We start from the raw sequence: 18,138 nt of genomic DNA, 5'->3' as shown, positions 1-18,138 counted from the left end.
CCAAGAAAAGGCAAAAAATAAAATAATAATAATATACCTAATAATATTAATAAAATAAAATAAATAAAACTGTTTTTTTTTTTATGTATTTACCCTTACGAAAATCTGGTCTTCTCAGGGAACCGAGGTTACGTTAGTAATCCAGTACGTTTTGCTACACTATAGTTTAACCATGGTATTTGTAGTAAAACTGTGGTTATGCAAATGTTAATCATTGCGCCAGAAAACCATGGTTTCTACAGTTTTACTACAATAAATCAATGGTTAATTTTCGTGATATCCTGTTATCGTTTACCTGTATCTTTTTTACCTTCATGGAACACGGAACACAGAAATAAAGTTCTAAAGTTTTGAAACAACACGACAGTGATTAAATGATGACAGAATTAGACTGAACGATCTCTATGAAAATATCACTTGACTTATATTTGAAAGCAGAAAGATTTATTCAAGTCTGCGGTTATTGCCATATTTGCCATCCGTATTTTCCATCTTGTATAACAAAACAATAATCATACCTCTTCTGCCTGTGGCTATTTTGACAAATCACATTTGTTAAAAAGTCTCTTCTTTATACAAAATTTGGTACAGTAACATAGAAACTTTGCTTAATGTAACACTGTATCATGTGTTAGTGTGTCCTACTAAAGATCTCAAAATACAAACATGAGCTGAGGGGTCACTGTAAGTCTGTGTACTGTATATAATTCAGTGATTTATATAAGGGAAATGTCTAGTCATTAAGAGAATTTGACACATTAGAGAAATGGTATAGTTCTTTCTTCGTACCATAAAAACATATGTATAAAAAAGATTATGTATATGTAAAAGAGAAGCAACAAAGAGCTCCATGAGTCTTTTTTCCTCACTTCTCCTCATCAGTTCTGCAACCAGTTTTATAAAAGTAATTTGAAAATAATTGACCAGTCCATACATTATTGACAGGCATTTGGCAAGCGATTGATGGATTTGACTCTTAGCATAGTGATTCCACACCTCTGAGCAATCAGAAGACATCAGATCGGTTCTGTGTAATTGGAAGGGAACAGACCAGTCCTGCCGCGCAATCGACCTCTCCACCACGACGCATCAGAACGGTCCAGTATTTCAATTATTTCACCAGCACTGAAGCCCAACTCGTCATCTTCCTCTGCTGTGAAGTCGTATATTGCTCTCACCTGTATGGTTGACTTCTAAAACACACACACAAAGAATCATCAGTATAATAAAAGATACTAATATCCTTCTGAACTTTGTTCCTTAATGTTCCTAAATGTCTGGTTCCTAAATTATTTTGTAATACTGATGATCTGCATTTTCCTAATTTTACTAATGTATCTGGATAAACTACTAACAAATATTGTTAAATAAATAACCGTGTAAAGCCATTTAAAGGTGCAGTGTGTAATTTCTGTGCATTATGAAAGAGAATTGCAAAAGAAATCGCAAACAAGTTTCTTGAACACCTCTTACATTCTATTGGCTGGACAAACAGATAGTCCTGCCCCCAAACTCATGCCATTGGTTGGTTTATTCAAGTCCTTTTTGTGACCCTGGACCACAAAACCAGTCATAAGGGTATATTTTTGAAACAGAGATTTATACATCATCTGAAAGCTGAATAAATAAGCTTTCCATTGATGTATGGTTTGTTATGATAAGTTTTTGATCGAAATACAACTATATGAAAATCTGGAATCCGAGATTGCAAGAAAAAAAAAAAAAAAAAATTGCCTTTGAAGTTGTCCAAATGAAGTTCTTAGCAATGCATGTTACTAATCAAAAATTAAGTTTTGATATATTTACAGTAGGAAATTTGCTATATATCTTCATGGAACATGAACTTTACTTAATATCATAATGATTTTTAGCATAAAAAATAACAATAATTTTGACCCCTACAGTGTGTATTTGGCTATTACTACAAATATGCAACTCAAGACTGGTTTTGTGCTCCAGGGTCACATTTATGAGTTGGCAAGTCACAATTATGATGTCAGTTGCATTCAAGTCACTTTGGTCAGAGGAAGATTTAAAAAAAAAAAACTCTACAACTACAAAATAATGAATGAAGATTGTGCATCAGTGTGTTTTTGCTTTTTTCTGTTTTTCTTAAATGTATGAAGTTGCTTTAAACTGAATTGTTATATATTCTATTGTATTTGTATTTATATAAAACATTTTTTTTATATACAATCATATTTTGTAGATGCAACTTAGATAGTAATACTCAACTCAGAGTTTCTCATTTGTAATTATGACTTTGTGATTGTGCACATGTGCGATCAACTTTTCCAACGTGACTTGCACATACAGTACAATAAAATAGGATCGTAAAGTATTTTTAAATCGCAAAATATTACACAGTACACACATCACCTTTAAAAAAAAAAAAAAAAAAGCTCAGACTTAAATAAAGCATAGTGTGATGAAACTCTTTACAACCCATGAGAATTTCTGTGTCGTACCGGAGCAGGCAAACTTTCAGAGGGTCGCCGAGGGACTGGGCTGTTCCTCCCTTGGTGTCCCCGAGTGTTAGCCTTCTCCTCAAGACTTCCTCTCTTACCCTGATAAAAGAGCACAGCTTGATTTGTCAACAAGTTCTTTTTTCTCATTAAACAATTACATATGAAGAGTTCAGAAGTGTCATCTGAACTTTTCTTCTAAAATTAGCATTTTTATCAGATTCCTATGTTCAGGTTCAGTTATTATACTTTAATGGTAATGTATAGGTCATTTTCTATGCCATTAAAGTGAAATAAATTAACATAAATATAGAAGATAAAAATGACAAAAGATGGCACTTCAGACGGCACTTAGAGGCTTTTGCATCTGAGCTCTCTCTCTCTCTCTCTCTCTCTATATATATATATATATATATATATATATTATATGTAAAATAATTAGTTTTCATGTGTTTCAATAATCAGTTTTTCCAAGCTGGTACAGGTTTCGTAATGTACTTCAATATGAATGAAAGCTTTTCAATAATTGATCAAGGTTTTTCAGTTTTAAATGTGTGCACAGTAGGGTTTTTGACTGCTGGCATGCTTGTACCTTCTGGTTGTGAGTTTGATCTGGTGGGTTACGGTGTTGTGATGAGGTTGGGGGACCGCCATAACCACCAGCCGGGGAAGGCCGAACCTCTGGTGGACACCTTAACTGAAAATGAGGACGATTTATTGACCTTATTAATATTGTTTATCTCCTGTTCTCATACTCTCAGCTTCATCCACATTCAAAAGCCATGTCTGACAGAATCGACTCATAGTGTATTGCTGAAATCTTAAATTTGAAATTAAAAATCTTATTTTTTGATTTTCTTACATTAACTGTCCCTCAAAAAACAAGAGAAATCAGCAGATAAATGAGTTAAAAAAACATTAAAAAGAAAGTTTAATGATTTAGCGTGCCTTCATGGAGATTCATTATAAACAGTAACCTAGAAACTGTACTTAAGGATTGAAATCTAGAGATGATTTACAGTTGGAGGTGCTCGTGGCTCATTCCCACTCCCGTCCCTAAGGTAGATCTCCTTCTGTTTGGATATGGAGGTGGTCTTGTAGAACTCCACCAGCTTGTTTAGAGAGGAAAACTTCTCCGTCCACAGGTAGTACTGGCACGATTTATCCTTCATAACTTTAAAATGCTGTACATCATAGTCGTGTCTGAGGAGACATACGAGATAGAAATAAATGAATGTGAGAAAAATGAAACCTAACTGTTCAAACTTATTTAGTGTCCTATGACAGACTTCTCACTTATAAGAAGCTATGCGGTCATTTAGTAGAAGTACCAGCCCTCAGAATGTATTAATGTCCAGCTATTTTTAATAAACCGCCATTAACGAAAGCTGCACAACCCACTTTCTGCACTAGAGGGAACCCTCTCTCTCTCTCTCTCTCTCTCTCTCTCTCTCTCTCTCTCTCTGTGCATTCAGTTTGGACCTACTGTACGGTGATTTATGAGAGGATGACTGAAACAAATGGACTGTCTGACCGCTGTAATAAGATGGATGTTATTGATGCATTATTGATGGAGTGTTTCCATAGGCCAGATTCAGTGTGTGTGTGTGTGTGTGTGTGTGTGTGTGTGCGTGGTTGAGATGGCTCAGGTGTGAGGCTCTAGTCTATGAGGATCTTTCATCCTCGTGGCTTAAAAAAGACTGACAGGACAATTTGTGGGATTACAGAAAATGTTGCACAACATTTTAAGGGTGACCTTCATGCGCTAGTTAAAATACTAACACTAGGCCGACAGGACTATGACCTTATCTCATTTTTTTTATTTTATTTTTTCTTCTGCAGAACACAAAATACGATATTTTGAGGAATAATGACTTCCATTATATTGATGAAAAATGTTGCACAAAACTAAGGAGGTCATACAGGTTCAGAAGGACATGATGGTTCTATTCTTGGCCAACTATGCCTTTAAGCAAACACACAGGCAAAATCAAAATCCTAATCGACTAATTCTATTCTCTCCTCATTTGTGTTACCTGACTGATATGGAGAAGTCTCCAGGGGAACTCTGGCTGCCCCGGATCAGGAAAGCACCCACCTCTCGGGACATGAGCATCTCCTCAGCCGAGCCACGGCCGGCGTTCTCTTTGAACCAGCTGTAGACAATTTGGAATCCAAATACACTTTTGTGTTAATTTAGGTCTTTTACTCTCTCTCTCTCTCACTCTCTCTTTATCTATTTTACAATAGCTCACCATATTAACTACTACACTCTTAAAAATAATAATGATGCCATAGATTTTGGTTCCCAAAAGAACCTTTCAGTGAAGAGTTCCTAAAAGAACCGTATTAAAAAACATTTTACAAATCTAAAGAACCTTTTTCGACTATAAAGAACCTTTTCTGCATTTGAAGGGTTCCATGGATATTCAAGGTATTTTCAAGGAATGATTGATGCCAATAAAGAACCTTTATTTTTAAGAGTGTTCATATGTTTTTTTGCATGTGGTAAAAAGCAAACATTAATATCCCAAGCATAAGCTTACCTCGGCGTTTGCATGTCAACATAGTTTTTAGGTATGAAGCCCTCATGACCATGTAGCTCTGCCTTGAACCACTCGTCCTGAGATCCCAGGATCTGTTTAGAGCAGGATTTGTTCAAATGAATATAAGCCCATTGCTAAATGGTTAATCATAATTATGAGATTAAAAAGTCAGAATTGTAACATAAAAAATACAATTAGGACTTAAAAACAATTAACAAAAGGTCTAAATTATGGGGGGAGAAAGTTATGGCATAAAAAGTTAAAATTATGACATAAGTCAAAATGATTAGATAAAAAGTCAGTTACGACTTAAAAGCTGAAATTATGAGATGAGATAAAAGTGATAATTATCACATTAAAAATGATTTCTGTCATAATTAGGACTTTTATGTTGTAATTCTAACTTTTTAATTTGGACTTAGGACTTCTTATTTTACAGTTTCAATATTTTATTTCATGAAAGCATTATTTTCATACAATTATTATTATTAAGTATTATTAAATAATTGTTTATTTTAATTAATGAAAGGTTTCAACAGTGTTATTTATTATTTTTATTTTTTTTAATAACTATCCATAGTATATATAGCGCAACTTTCATCCTGCTTGACTTGATAGGTCCAACTATCTAGGTCAGCAAGTATTTTTTTCTTTTTGCGATGTTTCCAAGAAATATAGATGTGCTTGTCTTATAAACACTTGTTTTAACTGTTTCCACTGTACACTTTTTTTTTTTTGCTAGCATCTGTAACTCTTTCATGTAGTGGTCAATGCAAATCATGCTCTGAGTGGTCTTTGAAAGGCTTTAGTTTGAGGGCTTCACAACTCTGCAATCAAAGAAAGTGCTTGTGCATAAACTACTCCATCGCTCACTTTCAGAATGTCTCCTTTCCTGAAGCTGAGCTCATCTTCTTCTTTACTATTGAAGTCATACTTTCCTCTGGCCTCCATGGTGAAATACTGAGGGGCTGAACGGAGTGGAGGCTCTACAAGCTGAGGAGACAGAGGTTGGAGAAACCAGGGTGCTAAAATGAAGACAATGTAAAGTAAATGTGTTAACAACGGGCTTGTGAAAGACCAGAGAGGTCAAACTTCTGCTGATGTTCTAGCTAAGCAGAAGCATGCAGCTGTGGTTAGCTGGCTAGTGGCAATTGTATGCAATGCAAGAGTGCGACTTTATTAAAGTGAAGTAAAAAAGCCCACTCAGTACTTTTCATGTTTCAAGTTATAATTGTGAACAAAGAGGACCCAACTTACTATAGTACAATGCCTGTGATCTGAGGATGATGAGACACTTGTCTAACTAGTTTCAAGAGGCCATCACAGCTCCATCTAAAGAAAAGACAGAGACAGGTGAAAATTAACAAACTAAAATGAATGCAAGACCACAGATGAAGCCTCCGTGAATGTGCCCTATTGTGTAGTGCAGGTCTTCTAATGTCAAACCATACTAAAACAATGTTTTTGAGTTATGACCGTTTTAACCGGATTGGTTGAGAAGTTTAAAGGTCCTCTCTGTTCTCCTCTGAATTGGGCTTTTCAGAGAGAAGGGGAAAGGAAGGGATGCTGGTAATCAGGATCATTTGCAGCAGGATCAGGAGGAAGGAGAGCTGCACAGACAGCAGAGGAGGAAATGCAGATTCAATTATATTTAATTACTACAGTATGATGCATGTCCTTGCCCATTTTCCATTTGAGATGGAGACCGTAGAAGAGAAAACACGTGGGTAAACAAGAAACGTGGCTTTGGCTCTCTAGAAGAGGAACTTTGCAGAAGCAAACACAAACCTTTACCCCTTTATCAACTTTTAACCCTTAGAAGAAGTTTGTTCAGTTCAGCTCTCCTATCTAGGTCATACACTTCGTGGGGCCACATTTAAAACCATTATTCACTAATAATCATCTAATCTGCTGTAGTAGCTCTCTCACACGTTTTATGGACTATTGTTCTGATAACTTTTTTTTTTTTTGGTCATTCATGAAACTCAGCAGTCCCAGTCATGTTCATTTTCACTGTATGAAGAACAGTGTGTGAATAGTGTTAACAGACTTGTTTTTATAAATGCTTTACTAAACAGTTTTTCTGGTGAACTATCCCCTTATGTGTAAATATATTATAAAATATATTAACAAACGCTTCTTATTTAACAAAGAGATTCACTTGTTAAGACCAGAGTAACACAGAAAGGTAACAAAATATTAAAAGGATGAATTACAGTATGGAGTAATAAAAATAAGTCTTACAATGACATCAACCATAAGCAAGACTGTAAGACATACTGTAGACAACTATACACCTTAAATCTTCCTATGGATCACATTATGAAGGTCTCAACATCTTTAAAAATCCTATGATCTCACTTAAATCACATCACTACAATACACATTATTTCTACATGGACCTGTGAACAGCAGGGGATATTAAATCCAACATTTCAAGAGGACAAATCACACTTTTTTTTGCCTTCTAAAGACGTGTAATCAAAAATAAAATATTATTTTTTTTACCTGCTGACAGTTTTGTACCTTTTTTTCTAAGTGTAGTAGTTCTTTGCATTTTATTTATCTACAGTATATATTTTTCCGCTCCACCCTTCAAATTAAACAGTCTATTTTCACTTCTGCGCTTTTAGGAAACACCCATTTTACAGATGAGATCAACTACACAGGCGTATACGCTTATCTCTTTCATAAAGATATTTTTTTTTCTCTAAATGTTTTCATTCAAAAGACCATGGACAATTAGATTCCTTTTTTTAGATTGTTTTTTTTTTAAGGTATTGTGCTTTTGCAAGGATGGGAAAATTCTAGAGGTTTCTGTAACGTTTTGTAATACTTCTGAAGTTTCTGACTTTTTTTTTTTTTTGGTAACCGTTTATGTTCAACTGTTGTGAGCTCAAGTATTTTGCATGTACCAAGTAGCATAGCTTACGATGCCATCTATTTCAATTTGTCACCTCTAGATTCCACTGGGCCACACTCGGAGACATGGATTTGAAGTCATCTGATCCCTCCCTCTCCCCTCTGGCCTTGTGAAAAACCATTTCTCAGATGAGCAGCGATTAGATGTGAGAGCTGATCTGTCAGTCATGTTAATGTACTCTGTCAGGTCCACAGTGCTCAGTTATCTTTGCCTAAACTGAGCTCATGCCGTACCGCAGACGGGGACAGAGGAGACCCAATGATGCATGTTCAAAAAGCAACAACTTCACATGAAATCAACTGCAAATTAAACCACATCTGATGAATAAAAACACAATTTATTCCCTGACTATAAGTGTTACAGAAACATGGTCTGCTCTCTTTTCAGTAATGCACAATTAGTGAAGTTTGTGAAGAGGAGAGCCGTTCTGTTTTGCCGTTGTGAATTAAACCGCCTTAATTTGACTATGAAAGAGAAAGACATAGAATATAGGCTAATGAATGAGCCAAAGAGACACGGAATACACTAGACCAAATTTGCATCGTTTCTTTGCATAAAGATACTTTAATTTACTAAAGTTATTGAAAAGTTTTTTTTTTATAATTAAAATTAAAAACTTTTTTTATAGTGTCTAAAACTCCACGTTGAAATAAGACATTCAAAATCGAATTTAAACTCACGAAAACAAAAACATTATGATGTAAAATGAGTATGACATAAGACTCTTGTACACATGGTCAGAAGTCGAACCTTCTATCGAAGCTCAAGATTCTCTTTGGATTATTCTCAAATCATGATCATCGGGTTTCATTCATGCGGCTATCATTAAAGCAAAAGAGGTATGAACAAGATAATAAGAAATTCTGAAATTAACTGAAAATAATAGTCAAAATCAAATTTGCACAGTTTTTTTTTAAATGCACTGATATTGTCATTTGTAATAAAATATTATTAATCCTTAACACTGTCAGTACTGTTGAACCTCTCACAGTTCATCCGGCCTTCACAGATCTGAACTCCATATCATATTGTGCAAACAGTATGTGTAATATAATCTGCAATTATCAAGATAACAAAACTAAAACCACGTGAATAAATTAATTAACCTAAAGGCAAATACAAACTAGATTTTGCCTTTACCTGTTGAGAACTGATCTCCTGTTTACCCTTGAAACACAGGCTCAGTGTACATGTAAACATGACTAGATCAATAAAGGCTTTACAAGGAAGAAAGACAGAAAAACAAAAACGCCATTTACAGACTGAAAGCTGATTTGACTGCTGTGACAGGGGAAGTTGTTTTATGATAAACACTGAGCTTTAGTCTCACTCCCTCGATGCATGCTCTCTTTGTGTTATGTGCTTTTATGCCGAGGCCCAGTGTTTTCATACCTTAGTAATATATGCTTTGGGGAGGACTGTGCTGATTTACAACCGGACACAGAGTATGTACAAGTAAAACAAAATGAAACAATGTGCACAATTTTGAATCCAATTTAAGAGTTGATATTATGATACATTTATATTGGTAGAAATAGGGAAAATAGAAACTGCATTGGAAAAGGGCTTCTGTTGTAGGCTATACGTTCTATGAGTTCTTTCTTTCCGGTGTGTGTGTGTGTGTGAGTGTGTGTGTGTGTGTGTGTGTACAGTCCGACAAAAAATTATTCAGACACCAGATATAATTTTGTATATCTTTTTACTAGTGGGTGGAGGACTGGTTCATTTACATAAGCGAGAATAGCAAAATAAAGTGAACAGTGACACATTATAACCAAAAATTACCAGTAAAATTTTGGATCAGAAAATATTCACTCCTTTACACATGTTTTTTTATTTTATTTTATTGCTAATGCGACGGTTTTACACCACAGACTGAACAAAATTAAGCATTGCTTGGTAATTGGTTGACCTAAATCTGTATTATCTGATCGTGTAGCTAAATTGAACAGCTGAATAATTTTTGGTTGACTGTAATCCATTGCATACCTTTCTATCACAGTTATCTGACATTATCAAGATGAATTTGTTCGGACACAGTAATCTATAGCGAATGAACTTTGATATAATGTGAGGAATGTTGAAGGTGCCTGAATATATTTTGGTTTTGACTGTATGTGTGTGTAGGCTGTGTACACCCACTTCTTTAATTTGTTAATATTACTGTTTTACAGTAGCTAGTGAACAGTAGTTAACAGTAGCTAATAGGCTACCTGAACGTATGGGGATCACGTAACGACCAAACACGTGTAAACTTTGTATTTTACATCTTAGATATATTTGAGCTATTTTAAAAACAGTGTCTGATATTGTCTGCCCTTCATTCACTATCCTGACCAACATTAATATTTAATGTTAATTTCATACAGCAGGCTACGTGCGCACAGTTTCAGTGTTTTCCACATGTCTTTAAATCAACAGTTCAGTATCACGAGAAACATAAAAGCACTAAGCTTCAAGACCAGAAGGGAAAAGTTCACTCGAGCATCAGCCTGTCAGCTCTCTCGCAGTGGGAGGCAACTGTCAAACTTCTCACATCTATTTTGATCGTTGCAACTTTGAAATAAAACTAGAAGCAAGCCAAATTACTGTACCGTAGTCTCGCTGTTTCACTGTCCGGCAACGAAGAAAGGCAAAGCACCTGCAGCAGAGGTCACCGTCTCAAATCACCCAGTAGGCTGCTCAACCACTAGTCCGCTACCTGCATGCCCTGCACGGCACACTAAAGCACTCACAAGAACGAGCGGAACCTAGTCTCCGCCCCTTTCTGTGTCGGAGCACTGTATCGAGCGGCTATCTGTGCCAAATATTCAGTGACTTTCAATGGTGTTGATATTTAAACCCCGTTTGAATTCGTCTTGTATCACCGCCTTAATCACATCTTTTTGATTTTTAAATATATGATCATCTTGCAATGTACATTTTATGGTTTCCAAAACGCTTTGAAATCATTTTTACACAAATATAATTGCATTTAAATGGAATATTCCCAAAGCTATTATTTTGAAAACATATATGTGTAGCTTAATATGCAAGTCCCTTTGTCATTTTTTTTTTCTTCTTTTCTTCTTGTAACTCAATCTACATGCATGTGTCTATTTGAGTAACGTCTGCACTAAGAGAGAAGGAACACACAAGTTTTTGCACTTCTGCTATAGCAGAGTGGCAAAGCATGCGACAGGAAACCCTGAGATAGACTTGCTGGAAGTTTGTGGTTTCTCTCGCTCTCTTTCTCTCTCTAAAACACCATATAAGAATGCTAGTGTCTATTTAGACATTTTGCAACACACAAACATAGTTTAGCATATTCTATATTTCGAGCACATGCAATAAGATAAAGCGGGTTCCTGTTCAAGTTCATGGATGTTCAAGCTTTGATATTACGGTCCAGGTCAGGATGTAATGTGCTCAGAACATTTATGCTTATTGTAGCTTGGTTGGGTCCCCCCTGTGTAAACCTTATATGCACCTGCAGGAATCAGGCCAACACCCCGAGCCACATAAGCATCGGAATGACAAAAAAACTAAAATTATTATACCATTTTTTATATATATATATATATTTTAAGCAAGTTTAGTTTTTAACAAATTACAGAGAGACAGACAGAGAAGAAAGAAAGAAAATTGTCACAAATGCCTCATTTCCAGGAACCCTCTGAAATGTTTGTTGGTTAATATCCAGGTGGATCTGAGCTGCGCTGACTCTGGGTTAGCTTCTTTTCTAACTCCCTTTCTGACAAATATCCTTCCTTGTCTGTCAATAATTAAGTTACGCTTCCTGACAGAAGACAGAACATGACCTCAGACAGGTCAGAATGCAGAAGTAAATGGAATTCCGCTGCTGCATCCTGACAGCCTGCTATTAATTATTAATACTAATACTTAATACTAATTATTCTCCAGTACTGTAAACACATGCCATTATGGGCTGGTCACTCATGCTTGGCTTTATGTACTGTAAAGTTCCTTAAAGCATAAATTTAGCTAGGATACACTGTAGAAAAATAATTTTTGAGGGTCAGATCAGATAGAAATATCTCCTACAAATATTCTTGCTTTTTACAGTGTGCATGTGGTGGAGAATGAAATCATAAATATGCATATTATAGTACACTGAAAACTGAGTTTTGAGGGTCTGAGTATGAGGTTAATCACTTTTATTAGCACAAGATGTGCTTCTTTACACTAAGCATGCTCTGATAAAACTAGTCAGAATCTAATTTTGTGTCATTTTTTTCTGCACAGTATGAGGTTGTGTCCAGATGGTTGGGATCTGTTAAACCGTTCTCACAACAGACCTGGTTTTGTCAGAAAGGTGATTATTTATGTATCCTGAAATTTATGTTTTACTTTACAATCAGCGGTGTATGAGAAAAGTCTGAGAGGTAGCTTTGATACCTGACTGAGATGTTATCTCATTAACACTTCTGACTAATATCTGGCAGATGGCTTCCTGCTTCCTTTCCTTGAATGTGGGAACCGCAAGCTCGCACCTGAAGAGAACACACATCTGTATCAGTAATATTGGTTCGGGGGAATATTTTTTGCAGGGGAGGGACATATAACGATTGCATGATTTTATGGCATTGGCCACATCAGACAGATGTCTCCACACACCAGTGTGCTGCTTGTACATGAAAATAATATCAGTTTTGCTCAAACTGTGTTTCTTGTTGGTTGTTTGATGTCATTTCAGAAGCACAGCCAGATCCAGATCAGCCAGATCAAAACTTCACAACTTTTCATTAGAATGTACAGACTTGTGTAGATTAGATGTCTTTTGACTGTACAGTTTATACCAAACGTATATATATATATAACCATGTAATATAATTTAAATCACTATTTTATCCTAAATGAATCCTAATTAATTATATAATGTAACCTAATCAGTGTTTATGTAGTCCATTTGCAATGCTGTTTACATACTGTCATGCTCTAAGACACACATCTTAATGTGATTTCACACATCTGATTTGGTAAAATATAAAATTGACTGATTTAAAGTAAAGAAATGAACATAAGACTTTAACATTGCACTTTTCTTAAAGAAATGGTGTTATTTTTTAACTTCATCAAATAATCCTGAAAAATCATGGTTTTATTAAGTGGTACAACTGCTGTCAACACTGATAAAATAAGAATTGTTACTTGAGAACCAAATCAGCATATTAAAATGATTTCTGAAGGATTATGGGACACTGATAATCCAGCTTTGTCATCATACAAATTAATATTTTATTTTCAATAATTTTTTACTTGATATATATATATATATATGGGCTTTTTGTGACTTTTATTTTGAGAGTACACCGGAGAGATGACAAGAGAGTATTGGGTGGAGAGAGCTATAACCATGAGTTCTTAAAAAAAATAATACAAATCTTACTGACACAATCTTCTTGGTATTGTGTCTATAATGTTCTTAGACAGAATGTTTTAGGTAATTTCCTAGTTATATATGCAATAAAGTTGTTGGTGTGCAATGTTTTTTTTTGCAAAGTGAGAACTCACGTCTCCTTTCTCCCGTAGGCATATGTTCTTGAGTCTCTGTCTAATGACATTTCCTCTTGTCCATCTCTGCAAGGAAGAGCATATTCTCTGGAGTCACACTCCATGAAACTGTGTTAAATCCAGCTGAAGCTTCTCTCTTACTGTGATACGATCCCTCACATTATCCGTATGTGTGCGAGTTGTTCTCGAATAACTTATTGCTGACGATGGTGATTTGTTTCCATGGCAACTGCTAGGACCAGTTCCCGATGCCACTGAGGAGAAGAGGTGAGTACCCCGCATGCAGCAGATGGTCAGGAAGAGGAAACTGCTAAAGAGGTCAGAATACTGGCCAGAGAGAGAGAGAGACAGCTATTATCAATGGATACAAATGATGTGCTGATGCTATGAATGAATGAGGGACAAGTGTAGTCATCCTCAAAAACTGAAAGTGTTACTAAAACTGAAAGACCTGTAGGTACAGTATGTACCTGACAGACAGGGCCAAACAATCTTAGACCAATGAAGCAGATATATATTTATATTGGCTATCCTCCCTAGTAAAATGTCACCCCTTCATTGTTGTGTACTTTTTTTCCGCATTGTGGCTGATTTATAGATTTTACACACACAAACATTAGCATTTTCTTTTTTTATTTGCCTATTTACAATTAGTTTCCTATGACAGTCTTTTTTGACAGTGAACAACATTAGTGTGATTATTATAATTGTTTTTTGTACAACCATTTAATTTTTCGAATGGGGGGCAGTGGGGGGTGTTCACATAACGACTGCCATAAAAGGTCACCGAGATTTGTACTATTCCGTATTTTTTTAATTTACAAATATACATTTTTTCGGTCTAAAATGACCAAACAACCCCAGAGCATGGAAGCGGTTAGACTCAATAATAATTCACACAAAAAACACGATGCACACATGTTTCACAATTCACATGCATGAAACCCACTTAAAAAAAAAATCAAAAAAACCAATTCACATGGACCAAATATGGGCATGGAATAATCGCGATAAGTCATGGCAACTGATTTTAGCTATATTTATTCATGTGTTGTATGTGTCTGTACAGAAGAAGCACAGAGAGCCACTTCAGAAACGTGTGTGGCGCAGCTGGAATAAACACAAGCACTGGCTAGAGCGCGTGCAATCAGCTTCAGTGGCCGTGTCAGAGCCACACTGCACCGCAGACGTGTGCAGTGTTAAGTGTCTACTCTAAGCATTAATGTTAGGGAAAACCCCTTATACTGGAGAGCGGCCATGTGCTTCCTGGAGGTTATAGTTCATTGAAAAATGATCTTTTTATTATTCTTTTTTTTTATTAATTTTTTTTACATACACCATGTGACCTGTCAATTTTTTCTTCGCATTGCCTGAAAAATTATGCGAGCGTAAAAACATTTTTGTGATATGTGCATTTTTGTGAAATTGACACGTTTCCATTAGACATATTTTTCCATTTGCAATTTCAGTTTGCGCAGTTTGAAGGGTAATGGAAACGAGCCTAGTTTTGCCAAAAATTCAGCTGTCTTGTGTTTGCCACAATGTCCCGTACATTGGCCAAAATGAAGAAATAATTCTGCTCATTGGCCTGTTTTTGTTCAGCAACGCTGGGTGGCCAATGTCCAGTCTAGTTCCCACTTAGCACTAATGTTTTTCTTGTTTAGAGTTGTAATGTAAAAATCTTTGAGATCACAGCACACAAGATAATGTTGGGAAGCAGCAATTTGTATTTGATTGGTAACAGCTGTAGAATTTATGCTGGTCAGACAAAGATAGATTGATCATGAGAAAGGAATTCAGCAAAGATTCTCCGGTTAATTTTATTCAGTTATTTTACCACTTTATCTTATGTTTCCTGCTCTTTCTGTATCTGTATCTCTTGTAAAAGTATAAAAGTTAACAAGGTGTTAACTGCTTTGAATATCAACACCAAAATCTGGGACGTCCATAGTGAAGATAGATAGAGAAGTCTGGATCGGAAACATTAGATTCATTTACTTTTCACATAATGTATTAGATGTATTTATCATTTGTCAACGAAATTTACTTTAAAAGAATGCTAAAGACTCTGAATGGGACACTATACCAGCCATCCAGTGTAGCTGAGGTTTGACTGAAGAACTTCCAGCACAGTGTCAAACTGGTATTGAGTCAATCTCAGCTGTAGCTGTGCTACATTTGTACTCCCTCATAATTGTCAATTCATATTTCATATTACAGGCACATTACAATTAATCATGGTCAGGTCATTCCATGGACATTTAATTCCCCAAATATTCAGAAAACTTTAATCAATTTAATAAATCTCATACAGCAACTGTAACAACTGCCATGTTTTGACTTAAAATCAGAACAATAACAAGACCGTTAAACAATAAATTACAAAGCTTTAAGCCTTAACATGTGTCATAGGGTACCATTCTAAAAGAAATGTAGAAATAAATGCATGACTTCAAAAAACTCTGTTGAAACTGTCAAAATGCATGGGTTGCAACATGACTGTTTTGAAAGAGTTACAGTACCAAATTAAACTTCTAGATTCATATCAACTCATAACTTCAGCAATTTGTACATCATCAGCCTCAAAGTTCTGAAATAAACAGTATTTGCAGCATAAACAAACTTACATGAAATGTAGATAAGTGGTTTCCAATGCGTGTATGTTATTTCATACATCATCAGCTCAATGCGTGTCAGCTGTGACAGCTCTATAGAATGCTTGAACAATATCCAAAAACTATATTTTCATAATCTTCTACTTATTTACGACATTTCCCATCAGTCAAAACCTTATGAATCTAATATCTTAATGTGGTACGGTATCCACGTGAATAATGATTATTCATAAAATATACACAAGAATCTATCAATGTTAATTAAATCATATCACACTCTGGACTAAACAGCAGCAGCTGGCTTACACTGGTCACATTAACAAGTCTGTCTACTTTTTTTAGTTTTAAATAATGATTTAATGAGTCGATATTTATTTCCATAGACCAGAGGGTTAATTCGTGTTTTCTGTCACCATCTCACATCTGACCCCTTCAATGCTGAGATGTTGACTATGTGAGGACTGGTTCTCTTCAGAAACAGTCTCACACCGAAATATTTCAAATGCAATGCTAACCCTGGTCCTAAATTGGGTCTACAAGTGTGAAACGTTCCATTACTTGGAGTTAAACATGAAGTTAGAACAATGACAACTCCCAAGCTTATCACTAACATTCTTTTAAAGTTGTGCAAATGTTATTACAAAACGTTATTAAATTAATGTTCTTATAACGTTGTTAATATTCTTATAATGTTGATAGAAAACGTTCTTATATCAACATTCTTGGAACGTCTTTTGGACATTTGTACTTCATGAACGTTCTCATAATGTTCTCATGAACGTTCTCATAACGTTCTCATAATGTTGAGAGAAAACATTTTTAGAACAACATTCTTAGAACATTCAATGTTATTAATATAATTTCTAAATTAATTAATTACTAAATGTTATTATGGTTTTATCCTAAAACATTCTGATAACCGTATTTATGTCTATTGCAGGCTATTTTATGAACATAATCATAGTTTTGGGAGAAACATCTTTGGAAAAAAATATTTTAATTAAACATTAAAACTTACAATTATATTTCTAAGCAGAAAAATACTGAATATATGGTTAAATCCTTGCTAAAAAGAAATGCAGTTTAAATTCAAATGTCTTTAGAACGAGCGGGTGCAACAGAGAGAAGAGCAAGATGGAGAGAAAGCGTAATGGTTATAGCTACACTGGCTGAAAGCCACCTTATATCGTGTGTAATCAGTTCTGTGTCTTTGTGGCGACCTCACCAGCCCACAGCCGGGCTGGCACAGAGCGTGCTCAGTCAGAACTCATCACTCGAGGTGTAATTAATAGCCACTAGCCACCAGGTCAATGTACAGACTGTGTTTAAGGAAGCTCCCTGGGGTTTTCCTGCTCTATATGGCTGGCCCTGGTCCAGTTAGGCCACACACACACACACACACACACACACACACACACACATGGTCAACTGCCCAACGAAAAGAGGAGAAGAGATAAATAACAGGCCCAGGCCTTTCTGCCCCTTATCATCACTTAAGGATCCAATAAGGGAATTTGAGATGGAATGCAGGAATCATGCAACGGAATTCAATTGCTTCATTATTCTACATGTTTTATTCTTTCGTTCTCCAAGCTACAATTTATTCCAATATCATCATATTTTTGCTACAAGCTCTTGGGTAAACAAGCAATCACAATAAAATCAAATTTATTTCAACGTCCCACCCAATTATATGTACAAGTAAACTTGTGAAATCACACTGGCTATATTCAGACAGGAGTACATATTGAAAAGGTTGGGGTTGATTAGAATTTCTTTTTTTTTTTAAGAAGTCACTAATGCTCACAATTTATCGGATAAAAATACAGTGAAATTTGTGAAATACTAATAAAACGAAAATATATTTTCCATTTTAATATAGTTTACAGCAGCCACTACTCTTCAGTGTCACATGATCCTTCAGAAATCATACTAATATTCTTATTTGCTGCTTAATAAGCATTGTTTTATTATGATTTTCATAATGTTTTGTTGCCCAATATTTTTATAAAAATGGTGATACCCGAAAAGTATCACAAGGGTTTTTTTCTTCCTTTTTTTTTTTTTTAGCACTC

At 35.4% G+C, this 18,138-nt stretch overlaps 1 protein-coding gene across 5 annotated transcripts; it reads right to left on the bottom strand.

Annotated features, from left to right (window-relative positions):
• Window positions 1-164: 164 nt before the first annotated feature.
• Window positions 165-15,736, bottom strand: LOC113047003 (GRB2-related adapter protein-like). 5 transcript variants are annotated; one of them, XM_026208216.1, is made up of 10 exons: window positions 13,590-15,736; window positions 13,449-13,514; window positions 6,269-6,343; window positions 5,885-6,036; window positions 5,012-5,103; window positions 4,502-4,621; window positions 3,485-3,668; window positions 3,058-3,162; window positions 2,469-2,567; window positions 167-1,193 (listed from the first exon to the last, which is right to left on the bottom strand). In XM_026208216.1, exons 4-10 carry the CDS (start codon window positions 5,960-5,962, stop codon window positions 1,017-1,019), a joined length of 855 nt encoding a protein of 284 aa, XP_026064001.1. In that variant the 5' UTR covers window positions 5,963-6,036; window positions 6,269-6,343; window positions 13,449-13,514; window positions 13,590-15,736; the 3' UTR covers window positions 167-1,016. The 5 variants fall into 5 exon arrangements, with proteins under 5 accessions (XP_026064003.1, XP_026064004.1, XP_026064001.1 ...); XM_026208218.1 differs by lacking the exons at window positions 13,449-13,514; window positions 13,590-15,736 and adding an exon at window positions 10,529-10,922 and having other exon boundaries at window positions 165-1,193; window positions 5,885-6,004; XM_026208217.1 differs by lacking the exons at window positions 13,449-13,514; window positions 13,590-15,736 and adding an exon at window positions 12,333-12,355.
• Between the last annotated feature and the right edge of the window lie 2,402 nt (window positions 15,737-18,138).

The sequence above is a fragment of the Carassius auratus genome, chromosome 28 (assembly GCF_003368295.1).
Source record: "Carassius auratus strain Wakin chromosome 28, ASM336829v1, whole genome shotgun sequence".
Lineage (NCBI taxonomy): Eukaryota > Metazoa > Chordata > Actinopteri > Cypriniformes > Cyprinidae > Carassius > Carassius auratus.
Note: the sequence above shows the minus strand (reverse complement) of the source record. Positions and strands in the feature narration are given on the sequence as shown.

Excerpts from the sequence above, each read along its gene's own strand:
- LOC113047003 (XM_026208216.1), bottom strand. The coding sequence starts at position 5,962 with ATGGAGGCCAGAGGAAAGTATGACTTCAATAGTAAAGAAGAAGATGAG. Across the intron at positions 4,622-5,011 it reads GTTGACATGCAAACGCCGAG|CTGGTTCAAAGAGAACGCCG; the intron begins GTAAGCTTATGC and ends AATTGTCTACAG. Across the intron at positions 3,669-4,501 it reads GACTTCTCCATATCAGTCAG|ACACGACTATGATGTACAGC; the intron begins GTAACACAAATG and ends ATGTCTCCTCAG.